General features: G+C 40.2%; 1 protein-coding gene and 1 long non-coding RNA gene across 4 annotated transcripts in view; one reads left to right on the plus strand and one right to left on the minus strand.

The window, feature by feature from the left end:
* LOC137369384 (uncharacterized) overlaps positions 1 to 769 on the plus strand; it is a 29,625-nt gene extending 28,856 nt beyond the window's left edge. Inside the window, exon 3 of the long non-coding RNA XR_010974941.1 lies at positions 618 to 769. This is a non-coding gene — a long non-coding RNA (uncharacterized lncRNA). The remainder of the gene's footprint in view (positions 1 to 617) is intronic.
* The window catches only part of ift74 (intraflagellar transport 74), a 91,914-nt gene that overhangs the window by 46,909 nt on the left and 30,552 nt on the right, over positions 1 to 14,453 (minus strand). For all 3 annotated transcript variants that reach the window (XR_010974939.1, XM_068030524.1, XM_068030525.1), the window contains exons 8-12: positions 13,490 to 13,628; positions 9,691 to 9,753; positions 4,311 to 4,454; positions 1,138 to 1,178; positions 701 to 780 (exon numbers count right to left, since the gene is read on the minus strand). Coding sequence is in view for 2 of the 3 variants with exons in the window: in XM_068030524.1 (XP_067886625.1) it covers positions 701 to 780; positions 1,138 to 1,178; positions 4,311 to 4,454; positions 9,691 to 9,753; positions 13,490 to 13,628 (467 nt within the window). In the remaining variant the exon portion in view is untranslated. The remainder of the gene's footprint in view (positions 1 to 700; positions 781 to 1,137; positions 1,179 to 4,310; positions 4,455 to 9,690; positions 9,754 to 13,489; positions 13,629 to 14,453) is intronic.

The raw sequence follows: 14,453 nt of genomic DNA on the forward strand, positions 1-14,453 counted from the left end.
TGCCAAAAGAAATGAGCAAAAACCTACGAAACTGCAGAGAATATTCAGCCCTGAATCTCTCAGCACAATAGCACACTATGCATGTCATTTCACCACACCCTGCCCTCATACCCATTTCTTTGTCCTGGGCTTGCTGCAGTGTTTCAGTGAACATCAATGCAAGCTTGAGGAACAGCATCTCATTTACCGATTAGGCACGCTACAGCCTACTGGACTGAACATTGAATAATTTCAAAGCATGACTGGCCCCCCTTTTTTATTTTTTCTTATTATTTTTATTTTAGTTTGTTCCATCATTCTTTTTTTTAATCATATGCCTGCCCACCTTTTTTCATGTTTATGCTTTGGGCCAGGCTTGTTCATTATTCTGTCATTTAACACCCTCTCTGCACTAACACTTTGTCTTTCACCAGACCATTAACACATCCTTTGCCTTTGCTCCATGACTTTCTGGTCAGTTTTTCTCTGTGAACCTCTGTCCTATCAACACCTTCCATTTTGTTATCTTTTGCCCCACCCCTGCTTTATTTGCTTAAAACCTATGACATTTCTAACCTTTGCCACTTCTGATGAAAGGTCACTGACCTGAAACGTTAACTTTGTTTCTCTTTCCACAGATGCTGCCAGACCTGCTGAGTATTTCCAGCATTTTTTGTTTTTATAGCATACTATGACCCGAGTTGGACATAGGCAACTTTACCTTGATGTTCCTCCAGATCCATGTCAAGATGCCGAATCTCCTCAGTTACCTGGTTAATTTTCTCCCTCATCTCAGTAAGTCTATAAATTAAATATTCAGTCATCATTTGTGTTTCAGACCAAGATACTTTGCATTCCCATACATATCAATGACAACTTATTACTGGACTAAAGCTGAAATGTTGTCTGCCTGAAAACTACATAAAATGAAGTGCTACCCTAAAACATGACAATAATGGATCAACCAAAGTCGAATTTCTCTTCCTCTTTTAATTTCCCACAACACATTTTATCAATTTTTTTTAAATAAATGGAACCCTTTCAGTCAACCATCAAGAATACTATCTCTCAAAAATAAATGAACACAAATTAAATACTTAGCAAAGGACAAACTCAATCAATCTCAAATTATTTTACTGTATGGATGATTTTTCTTACTGTCTTTCCATGCTTGCTATTTCTTGGTTATCTTCTTTAACCTGTTAAAAGAAAAATTAGTTAAAATGTAGGAGCTCCCTAATTGAAACAGCTTCATTGCATGAAATTTTGATTTGATTGCCCTTGTTACACATCATTAAAAGCATATCTGCAGAGCTTTAAAAATGTAACCAATGGCACTAAAACATACAAAGGTAGTGTTGTCAGATATCTCATGAAAAATGATTGAGATGAGCATACAAAGAGTGGAACCAAGGTAATATCCAGCAAGTGAGAGTTAACTCTGCATTAAAAATGTTCACATACAAGGAATAGTTACAGGTGACAGCACTATCTGGAAGAGAGCTCCATAAGGAGAAGCAGGTGGTGAATATATGGAACACCTCCGCTTAGTCCGCAAGCATGACCTCGAGCTTCTAGTTGCTTGCCATTTTAATTCACCACCCTGCTTCCTTACCAACATTTCTGTCCTGGACCTGCTGCAGTGTTCCAGTGAAACTCAATGCAAACTCGATGAACAGCACCTCATCTTCCGACAAGGTACTCTACAGCCTTCTGGACTCACTGAGTTCAACAATTTCAGAGCATGACTGCCTTTTTTAAAAATGTTATTTTATTTTATAGCATGTTTTTCAGGTTTTTGCTTTTGGCAGAGCTTTTTATTATTCGGCCATTAACACTCTCTCTGGATTAATGCTTTGTCTTTTAACACAAGTATTAGTACTCCCTTTGCTTTTGTTCTGTGACATCTGTGTCATTTAATGTCTAGTACGCTCTGGCCTATCACACACATTCCCTTTTGCTCTTCTTTCCCCCTCCCTCCCCCTTTTCACTTGCTCAAAGCCTGTTACATTTCTAACCATTGTCAGTTCTGATGAAAGGTCACAGACCTGAAACATTAACCCTGTTTCTCAATCCACAGATGCTGCCAGACCTGCTGAGTATTTCCAGCACTTTCCATTTTTATTTCAGATTTCCAGCATCCGCAGTATTTTGCTTTATTGGTGAAAATGTGCTACTGCATCCTTCGAGAAATTTTTGGATTGATAAAGAATGTTGAAGTGCAACAGCTTGTATTCTTGAAGGATTGGTGCTTCCTTAGTCATAATCTTGCAGATTGCTCATAACTGTATAGTCTTAGTTTAGTTTAGAGATACAGCACTGAAACAGGCCCTTCGGCCCACCGAGTCTGTGCCGACCATCAACCACCCATTTATACTAATCCTACACTAATTCCATATTCCTACTACATCCCCACCTGTCCTTATAGTTCCCTACCACCTACCTATACTAGGGGCAATTTTATAATGGCCAATTAACCTATCAACCTGCAAGTCTTTGGCATGTGGGAGGAAACCGGAGCACCCGGAAGAAACCCACGCAGACACAGGGAGAACTTGCAAACTCCACACAGGCAGTACCCAGAATTGAACCTGTGTCACTGGAGCTGTGAGGCTGCGGTGCTAACCACTGCGCCGCCCCTTGATGTGGTTTATACTGTAGGAAAGAGAAAGAAACTGGTCCTCTCTGGTACAATGTTCTACTACGGGGTACATACAGATTAAAAAGTAGTACCAAGACGTTTTGAGGATTTCCTTTTGTTTTTAAATCAGCTTCTCTAGCCACCTTTGGTGCTTTTCCTAGCATAGATCAGGTGCAATTACCAAGTCGAGGAAGTAAGCAACAGCATGGGCCTTTTTTTTCCCCAAGTCGTTGATTTAGTTTTCTTAAAGCAGAAAATAACATCCCATTTGTCCAATGATTACTTAATTTATAGGTTTTCAAACTAGGCATCTTGCATCCTAGGAAATCCACAAGTTAATCTGGTAAGTCCTGTGCCCATCTGTGATCAAGTTGCAAGTTATTAATGTATAGCAACGGAAATAAGAATTTTTTTTTGAACAATGAAATAACCATTTCCATTCAGCTAACAATTTTTGCAAGTTAAAATAAGGGCTTTCCTTTAAGATTGACTCAGCAAGTTTCATGGGACTATTATTGGTCATAGCAGAGGTTGTTAAACCAAGCCAGCTAACAATGCTTGTTTTTATGAAAAAATTGCATTTCATGAGCTAAGACCAGGGATATGTGGCTAATACACAGCTACAAAGGTGAACTCTTACGTTTGCTCAATCTTCCCATCAGCTAGTATTATAGCAGAGTGGTAGCAACACAGGTGAAATTGTCCTGATAAACATACACTTAAGCTCATAAGTCTCTAAAATACAGCAGTTCTACATTCAGAATATTCAGGAATCAATCTATGCAAGCAAACGTTCTCAATAACTGGGGATCTCTGCATCTGTACACTGTCAGTCAAATGTTATATATTTGATGCACATTTTCCTATCCCATTCTCCTCCAGTTCTCCCTGGTGTTCTGGCCAATATTTATCCCTCAGTCCCCATCACTATAACAGATTATTTGGTCATCAGATTGCTGTTTGTGGGATCTTACAGTGTGTAAATTGTCACGTTTCCTACAATAGTGACTCAGTTCAAAAGATCTTCATTGGCTGTAAAGCACTTTGGACATCCTGAGGTTGTGAACGGTGCTACATAATTGCAACGCTTCTATCCATTAGATAGTTACCACTGCTACCAGTACAATGCTCCTTTGTTCAGCTTGATGTCTTGGACAGCTTGCTACTTTATGACTGGCCAACAGGAAAGGTTCTTTCGCAGGGTGTGACTGACTTGAATAATGACAGCCAAGGCTAAGACTCAAATTCAATTCCTTTAACTCCATTTTCTACAATAACCATTGCAATCAGGAACGTAATATTCTATGTGCAAAAAAAATCACGTTGGAATACAATGTATGTGTGGGTGGTAGTAAAGGAATTGATGATGGCACTTTGGAGCTAAAGGGGACAACATTCACAGCACCAGTATGAGGTGTAGCAAATCAGAAAGTATACCAAACAGGAAATAAACATATGACAATAATTGATTGTTATCCAGTTCTGTGGAAGTTGCCACTGAACACAATCAGCTTTTCTAGTTCAATATAGTGTAGATTAATTTTTTTTTAGAAAATCATTTTCAGAATGTGGGTGCCGCTGGCAAGAGTATGCCTTCTTTTCGAATCACTGCAGTTCTTTATAGCGATATGATACAACTGCGTAACTTGCTACATCACTTCAGGGGCAGTTAAGAGACAGGTTTCATCACCTGCTTTAGGAGTCGTTCCCTCTCCTCCTGTGGTGATCCCATACTTTTATCCTCTGCAATCATCTGACTGCGGTGAGATTCAAGCTCATGGAGTTTTTCATACAGCACCACAGCTTCTTGCTTCACCTGGGAGTGAGCTATCTCCTATGAAAAATATAACACAATTTGAATCTGCAATATATGATTCTTTTCCCACATTACACTTTTTCAATATTAATTTTAAGGATGACAGCAATTGTGGAATTGAATAGATACCATGCTTGTCCATGTGTGTTCACACAAACAAAAAATATTTGCAATCTGGATAGTCCCTTGATAACATACAATAATGTTAATTAGTTGAAAAGTGAGCTTACATTGTAACAAATACTGACAATATGATATCCTATACTTGAAGATCAAACACTGCAATATACCACTATCCAACAATGTCATGCTACCTTTATTGTGCCTGCTGCACAACAGAAACTTATTCTGCTATTTAAATTTTGGGAGCTGCAGTAGGTAGCCAGTGTCTCGATAATGCAATAATTCCGTGAGTCTGAGTTACAGCCTTGGTTCAAACATGGACAAAAGAGCTGAACTCAAGAGGTGAGGTGAGAGTGACTACCCTTGACATCAAGGCAGGATTTGACTGAGTATGGCATCAAAGAGCCCAAGCAAAACTGAAGTTGATGGGAATCAGGGGGAAAACTCTCCACCGGTTGGAATTATACCTAGCGCAAAGGAAGATGGTTGTGGTTGTTGGAAGTCAATCATCTCAGCTCTAGGACATCACTGCAGGAGTTCCTCAGGGTAGTGTCCTAGGCCTAACCATCTTCAGCTGCTTCATCAATGACCTTCCTTCAATCATAAGGTCAGGAATGGGGATGTTCACTGATGATTGCACAATGTTCAGCACCATTCGCAACTCCTCATATACTGAAGCAGTCCATGTAGAAAAGCAGCAAGACCTGGACGATATCCAGGCTTGGGCTGATAAGTGGCAGGTAACATTCACGCCACACAAGTGCCAGGCAATGACCATCTCCAACAAGAGAGAATCTAACCATCTCCCCTTGGCATTCAACGGCATTACGATCACTGAATCTCCCACTATCCACATCCTGGGGCGGGGTGGTTACCATTGACCAGAAACTGAACTGGAGTAACCATATGAATACCATGGCTATAAGAGCAGGTCAGAGGCTAGGAATCCTGCGGTGAGTAACTCACCTCCTGACTCCCCAAAGCCTGTCCACCATTTACAAGGCACAAGTCAGGAATGTGATGGAAAACTCTCCACTTGCCTGGATGGCTGCAGCTCCAACAACACTCAAGAAGCTCGACATCATCCGGGACAATGCAGTCCAGTTGATTGGCACCCCATTCACAAACATTTACTCCCTCCACCACCGACGCACAGTGGCAGCAGTGTGCATCATCTACAAGATGCACTGCAGCAATGCACCAAGGCTCATTAGACAGCATCTTCCAAACCCGCGATCTCTACCACCTAGAAGGACAAGGGCAGCAGATGCATGGCAACACCACCACCTGCAAGCTCCCCTCCAAGCCACTCACCATCGTGACTTGGAACTATATCATCACTCCTTCAATGTCGCTGAATCAAAATCCTGGAACTCCCTTTCTAATAGCACTGTGGGTGCACCTACACCACATGGACTACAGCAGTTCAAGAAGGCAGCTCACCACCTTCTCAAGGGCAATTAGTGATGGGCAATAAATGCTGGCCTAGCCAGCAACGCCCACACCCCAGGAACAAATATAAAGTTACAGCCTTTAGCCTGGATTCTGCTAATGTTTGTAATCTGCTCAAGCCTGACTCTTGCAATTGCCAAATTGAATTACAGTTTGGTAGTTCACTTGCAACATTTTCAGTTGATCCTTAAAACTGCATGAATACTACTGCTGTTTCATAGGGGTAGGAAATTTTTACTCTTCCACTCTGGAAAATGTGTGAATAGGCAACCAGTTTCCAAGCCAGCAGCCTTCGCTATGACAAGTGTCAGGCAAACTCCCCCCACCTGCCAAGATTGAGGCACACATGATTTCGCCGCATGAATATTAAAACTTAAAATTGCAAGCCCCTGACCGGAAAGACATTTCCATGGTAACCAACAGTGTTGGAACAAGGAACAAAGGGTCATGCCATGACTCATTCAACCAACAATGAACCAGACGTTGAAGGTGGGGTGAGCTAGCATTCCAGAGACTAAGGTACAATCCACAAACCTCGCAGCAGGAGAAACTATTCCATATAAGCAGCTAGTCACATGACTACCTGCTGGGCAGTTTGGGAGTTTTTTTGAATTTGAACTCTCAACAAAAGAATTGGAACAGAGACAAAGCCATGTGCTCATGGAGTAAAGATCTCTCTTGGAACTGAAGCAAGAAGACCTCTCTCCTGCATGCTTCCGTCTCCTTCCCACGGAACTGAATCTTGTGAAAACACGTGAAACTCAAAGAGAGAAAGGTTTCCTACCTGCACAAGGTTTTTAGAAGACTACTGGGCCCCAACGAAAAGCAAGACTACTTACAAAAGGACTACAGTGAGCTCGAAGCACCGTAACAAGATATTGCCTGAAACTGTTCCACCTTACCTTTTCTTCTCTTTTCCGTCCCTATTTACATGTGTGTATCGTGTGTGCATGCTAACGTGGGCGTATCCGTGGGTATGAACCGTATTAGAGTTTAAGTTCTAAGGTTTAATAAAATTTCATCTTTCTTCTTTAAACCTGAGAAAGCCTGTGTGAATTGGTTTCTTTGTCTCATAATTGAAAATTGTCACAAAAGGGGAGCTCAAAACACAGTGTTTAAAATTCAACCCTGTTACAATAAGACCAGGTGAAGATAGTACCAGACCCCTAGATACCTTTCGTACAAGCCACTAACAGATCTGCAAGTGCTTTGAGCTAATATTCTCTCAAAGGTAGCTCTTTCCCATGAGTAACTGCTGAGTCTCTTCCCAGTGCTCTCCCAGGACAGCACAGTTGGCATCAAGACTTGGACATGTAAGAGAAGTATAAACACAATGCTACCTCACTATAGGGACCATAAACATAAGATTGTCACTCATAAATCCAATAAGGAATTCAGGAAAAACTTTTTTACCTAGTGTGTTTTGAATGTGGAACTAGCTGCTTCAGGCAGTAGCTAGGACGAATAGCATAAATGCATTTAAGGGGAAGCTAGATGAACACATGAGGGAGAAAGGAACAGAAGGATATGCTGATGGGGATAGACAAATAGGAGTGGGAGGAGGCTCGTGTGGAACTTAAACACCAGCATAGACCTGTTGAGCCGAATATCCTGTTTCCCTACTGTAAATCTTTGTAATTTTGTAAATTATTTAGTGATTGTATTGCAGCCCAAAAGGCGCTGCACCACAGCATCATTTACAAACTTAAAATAACTTTTTTTCCATTTGGGCCCATACCACATTCTGACTTTTTTCCTGGCATTTAAACTTGAATAGTCAAGCATCACAATTGATTTCTCTATATTTGGTGATCAGACTAATGATTCATATAAACTGGAACTGAAAGAATAGTATATGATTTATAAATGAAGCGTAATAGCTTCAATATTACAACCTTTCACTCTTGTTTTTGCATTGCTATATCTGGAATCGAAATAGATAAAGGGCAGAATATCTTGCACATATAGATGTATTTTGGTAGTTTGCTAAACCATTACAATCATTTGGTATTAAATTGGACATCTGTACAGTTTCAGGAACATTAAAATAGTCACAAAATTTCAAAGTAATTCATTATGGATGAAGTTCTTTTAGATTTAATATGAGGTGCAGTATAATGGAAGTATTATACAGAAACAAATACATAAAGCTGAAAGACAACTAGTCATGCTACAGCTGATACTTGCAAACATTGATTCAGTCCCAAAATCCACCATCTATTGAGGTCACAACAGTCAGACAAGTCTGAGTATGGTCTACCAGTAAGGTACTTGCTTTACATTTATTCAATTCCTTAAGCCCGTCTCAAAAGAGATGATCAGGATGGATGTAGTACGGATGAAATGGTCAATGTTGAGTCAATGTTATGAGTTAAGTAGAAAAAAAAATCAATTGCCACAAAAGGTAACATTTGGTATTGGCAACCTTCTCACTATGAAGTCTATAACTGGAGGTAATTCAAAACTCTGACGACTGTTTCTTTACTCACATCATCACCCGTGCTTGCTGACTTACACTGGCTCTCGATTAAACAACGACTCGATTTTAAAATTCTCATCCTTGTTTTCAAATCCCTCCATGGCCTCACACCTCCCTATCTCTGTTATCTTTTCCAGCCTGACAACCCTCCGAGATATCTGCGCCCCTCTAATTCTAGCCTCTTGAGCATTCCCAATTTTAATTGCTTCACCACTGGTGGCTGTGCCTTCAGCTGCCTAGGCCCTAAGTTTTGGAATTCCCACCCTACACTTCTCTGCCTCTCTACCTTTCTTTCCTCCTTTAAGACACTCATTAAAACCTACCTCCTTGACCAACCTTTTGACCATCTGCCCTAATATCACCTTAAGTGGCTCAGTATCAAATTTAGCTTTATAACACTCCTGAGAAGTGCCCTGGGACTTTGATTATATTAAAGGTGCTATATAAATACAAGTTATTATAATTCCCAGATTCTAAGATTATTGCAACTTCATCTGAATTTTAGCAAAGAGTCAATCAGCTGCTGTTAGGGATAACTCTGAACAAATAGCCCTTGGGATTAGCAACAATTGGCATTCTTAGATGCTGGTCAGAAGGAACTGATGACTTTAAAGTCCAATGCCAGCTAGGTACTGACAAACACTTGGCTGATGTTGAATTTTCAAGTAGCTGATTGGTATCCAGGCCCAAGTTAGATGATAATCATTAACAGACCCAATGGCAATGTCGGATGATTGAATCTGAACCCAAAATGAGGATAACAATTAAAACACCATTTACATGCAGCAAAATAATAGATAATTTTGCATGAAAATTATTTTGAAAATCAAACTGACTACAGTAAAGTCCACCTATTTATATTTCTACTAGCATAAATTTAATACAGAAATTCAATTCAATAGAAAGTAGGTGAAATAAGAATGCAAGCTATTTGTTCTGCAAGACTGGTTGCTTTGTAATTAGCAAAATCTATTCATGAAACACGAGAGAAAAGTCAGAATTCAACACTTCTGCTTTTTCAAGGCTAACTCAAATGTTACACCTTGGAAAACTGCAAACTAAAATATCCCTCCATTATCAAGTTTAGAATTACAGTATTCAAAACAACATTGCAAATGCAGTCAATTTTTTTTAATGGAACTCGGTCATTGAATCGTTAAACAAATGGAAATGGAAATGTTCACAGTAGTCATAACTTACAGCCCCCAGCGTTTCCTTTTTTGTGTTCAATATATCCAGCTCTTGCTGTCGAGCATCCAACTCCTGAAAACACAAAAAGGAAAGGTTTTAAGCTAACAGCTTAAATAGTAACTTCATCAATCTAAACATTTTTGCATGACTGAGGAATATGATAACATTTGTGTCAGAATAAAATTACTCTGTAATGTGAATAAGCATATATGTTACTTTTCCAAACACAAAAAATGTAAATCTCTATTTTGAAGCCGCAGTTATACTTTAACATCTACAAAAAGACATGAAAAGGATTGTATAAATGGATTACACTACAAAGACATGAAGGTACGAAGTTACCAAAGTCAAATTTAACAAAGTACTTCAGACCCCCTTGAGCACCTTGCTGACACTACCTTGGCTGCTTCAACTTGATTGCATTACAACTGTTCATGTGCACAGCAAAGCTTAAAAATATAATTGGTAGTCTTTTGAATATTAATATAGTGTAATAGGACCCTATCATCTTACAGCCACCTTTCCTTTACAAACAATCTAAATTCCGAACATCTTATTATTTTAATTGCACACATTGCAAAGCCAGACCACAAAATACGTCGCTCAGCTCTCCAACTTCCAGCCTCTTTCAGCTCCCTACTTCTGAACCTTCCCTTTTATGCTCAACTCTTTTCCATTCACCTTTTTTGTTTCTAGGAAGGGGTGAGCAGCCTCCACATGACTCACAAGGTGCACTACCCAACTCAGATTCTCCCTGCTTGCACCCCTGGGTTTCTCTGAGGCTATATTGCATGGGTTCCTCCTGGCTTGAGCAATGTGCTGCTACATGGCCCCACTTATATCAGTAACCAGTAAATTTTACCGTTTCTCAGGATTTGTAGATACATGGGCTACACCTATAAGTTCCTTTGTGGACCTTCACCGCTCTTCAGTGTCCCCTTGCCCCAGTAGTTTCATCAACTTAGGATCCAGCTCCATTCTTTGGACTTAGGGGCAATCCAAGGTAACGTGGCCTGGAGAAGGCTAGGGATCTGATCAGCTCCTCTGCAGTGAGTTGCCCTTCCGTCAGCGCAATCAATTCTTGGGCATTGGTTGGGTCCCACTTCCTGATCTGAGATGGAAGGGCTGTAGATGGCAGTCCATTACCAGCAACTCTAGTTGCTGTCAGGTTGAAGACACGGCTTGACCATATGTATCAAGTAAAACATTTGGAGAGTGGGGTGCATTCTCTCCCTGATAAGTCCAGGCTTTAAACCTCTGAAGCCATACTGTTAAGTGACAACAGCCCTGGTGATCATCTCTGCTTTAACTGTGAGTTGTTGGCCTTCTCCAGGACAAAGTATGTCTTCTGAGCATTGTCCACTATGAAGGGTGGCACAATGCCAGCCTACAGGTCTTGTGACCAGTTCTCCTGCTCAACATATCTTACAAATATCCTTGCTGGCCTGTGGAATAATTTTCTGCAGCATCAGACTGCAGTTGGAAGTGGGATTCCTGACCCTCTATCTGGCCTTGCTGCTGTCCCAATTCAGCAATCTGCATCTGATGTTTGGTGACCTGGCTCACTAGTGGTTGGGCAATTGTGTGGTCCTGTCTTGTGTGGCCCCATGGGCCTCTTACAGACCATGTTTGTCCACATAAGTTCTCTAACCATTTTCGCCATTGGGATTGGTTTCTTTCCTTCTCTATTAGAGACTGAGATCCTACTTCAGACGCTTGTAAAAGGATCCTATTGTCTTAGAGCTCCTTGTATTCACAAACAGTCTTCCTTGAACAATCCAAGTTCCAAATGCAATTTTTAATGTGCATACCATAAAGCCAGACCACGTAGTATGTCTTTCAATTCTTCAACTCCTAGCTTCTATCAGCCCCCTATTTCTCCTGAACCCTCCCTTTTATGCTCACTTGGCTGAGGAAAGATCCCTCCTATTCCAGCTGCAATTATCTTTAAAGGGGTCATAACCATACCCGGGGATTGGAGCCCTCATCAGTCTGTGGCTAACATCCTGGCCGTCAATCATCCTACTACAGTAGTTAAATGTCCAGCCCACTCTAACAATAAAATGTAACCAACATTAAGTTGTCAGTGAGTGGAGCTCTGCAGGTACAATGAATTGGATTTTTCTCTGCCAAAGAGTGACACGGAGTAAGCAGTATAACAATTACAGGAATACATGGCTCAAAAAAGCTAACACTCTTAAAATGGTGCCTGCAATATAATTACGCCCTTTCACTTTGTCTGTGCAAAGGCCTAAGATATTATGTCCACTTCTGAGCACATCCATTAGACATCTACTCAATGCATACTGTACTCTTGAAATTTCCTTCAACTTTAGTGTATAAACTTATTGCTTATTCCAGTTGAAATTTCAATTTTCAGATGCTGGGTTCTATGTTATATGTTAAAGCACAACGTTCGAAACAGTTTCGGCACCTAGCTAAACAGGAAAGAGTTATTACAAACCAAACAGGAAAACATTATTGAAACTCCATCCTGTGCAGGCTGGCCAGACATCCCTTTGGAGTGTAGTAATCAGGGGCCAAGAAACAGTGTTGTGCTTTTCTGACCAACATAGACAATAATATTAGTAATATGTGGAGTCAAGTGAATGCAAATAACGAAGCCTTTTCAGGTACATTTGTGCATGGAATCAGGTCAGCCTTGATAATGGTCAGTTTGACATCCAAGAAAATGCCATAAGTAAAACTCTCTGTAAATTGAATGGCAACATGAATGAAGTTTGCTCCTGACTGGAGTACCTCACATGGAAAATGGTTAAAGGAATTCTTTGAGACCACAGTTTCCTTTAACAATCTTCCTCAGAATTGTATTGCACAGATTTTACAGGGTTCTACCTCAACAGAATTCTTGCGCATATTTTGTGGCTGCCACTGAAGGTGATCTAACTCCAGAAAGCTCTCTAATGTCTAAATACATAACAGTAGTCATATGAGAAAGGAATGAAAGGGACTCAAAATAAAGGGGAGTGGATTACAGTTCTGTGACACAGCAAAGGGGGTGGCTTCAGGATCCAGAACACAGAATTTTATGTTTACATCCACCAGTAAAGCAATGGAGGATGAAGGATCAGGAGATGGCAGAATCAAATTTTAAAAATTACAAAATTCAAAACGTAGACTTTCCAGGGTCCTCATGCGAGTGTGCAACTCATACATTGTCCTTTTATGCACAGTGTCAGTTGCAATCAGCTAAAGGTTTAAGGAGTGGTAAACCAGAAAGGATCTGCATTAAAAACAGAAACTGCTAGAAATACTCAGCATGTCTGGCAGCATCTGTGAAGAGAGAAACAGGTTGATGACCTTTCATCAGAACATCAGTTCAAAAACATGAATATAAGGCTTGTGCAAACCTAGCCCAAGTACAAGAGCTCTGTTAAACATATCAGAATTTATTCCCGCTGCATATTCATACTGAGGGAGCAATTATTTTTATCAGAGGTCAACATTCAAGCAGTAGAGTGTTAGGACATCCACCAAGTGTGGATTTGAGTCTGCAAAGTTAAATTCCCTCTGAGAATGCAATAAGAGGAAGTCTAAAGCATCATTTTATTATAACTATAGTCTCACACTCTTTTATTGTTGGTGCAATGTGATCCTACAACTGCAATGTGAATATGATGCCGGAGGCTATGATATTCTGCAAAGTCAGAATTGTTTAGGGGGAGTGAAGTCTCACATGAGATGGGTTCTCCATGTTGTCTTAATCTTGGCTAAAACTTTCATATTTTCTCAGGTGAATGTATTTTATACTCAAGTTCATTATTTGCTTCAAACAAGAGATACCCACCTGTAACAGACGCTCATTAATTACTTTCATTTTCATATATTTGGCTTGTTTGTCTTCTGCCATGTTTTTGATGATGGTATCTGCTGCTTGTTTTTCCCGCTCAATTTCTTCATCAATAACTCGAATGAGGTCTTCTTTTCTTTAAGCAAGAAAAGTTCACAAAAGTTTAAATTTTCAGTATATTTTAAAGCAACAATCTTAAAAGGAACTTGACTTGCAAAAAAGAAACAATTATTCAAATGGCTGTCAGTTTGGAAAAATAAAAAGTCAACAGAAATTGCACTCCTTTGTAGATCTTGTGAGCATTTAAAAAAAATTTCCATTTCCTTCATATTGTGAAAATGAGATACTCATGTTTGTGGATATCTACAAATATCCAGTCAATGCTATTTTTAGCTAATCACAAGAATATGAGCCAACATAAGATGGATCCCTTTGTAATCTATTTTCTCTCTTTCAAATGACCCACTTGAGATTGGCAAACTTCTGGCACTGATTCCCGGCAAAGGTCCCTGCTTAGGGTTATGTCTGTGGCAGGGGTTAAGACCGGAACATGTTAATGACTTCGTTCACCCACACTTTGGATGCATTGTGCTGATCCAGCACCTGCAGATAACTGGCCCAAGTTCTTTCTGCTCTGCATCAATGATACAATTTACTACGATCCACAGGAGAGGAAACTGTACTGAAATATGATTGATTTTCCAACCCACTGGTCTATCCTTAAACACTGCTAATTTAGTTACCAGTTGTGAGCAATTCTGTGCAGTGGACCAAGCCCATTAGCACTTGTGTCGAGATGTCCAACCTCAGGGCCAGGAGAAAGGAGGCTTTCATTCTGAAGAAGGGTGGTCACAGACCTGAAACGTTAACTCTGCTTCTCTCTCCATAGATGCTGCTAGACCTTCTGAGTATTTTCAGCATTTTTTGTTTTTACTTCAGATTTCCAGCATCTGCAGTATTT

The sequence above is a fragment of the Heterodontus francisci genome, chromosome 4, assembly GCF_036365525.1.
Source record: "Heterodontus francisci isolate sHetFra1 chromosome 4, sHetFra1.hap1, whole genome shotgun sequence".
In the NCBI taxonomy this organism is placed as follows: domain Eukaryota; kingdom Metazoa; phylum Chordata; class Chondrichthyes; order Heterodontiformes; family Heterodontidae; genus Heterodontus; species Heterodontus francisci.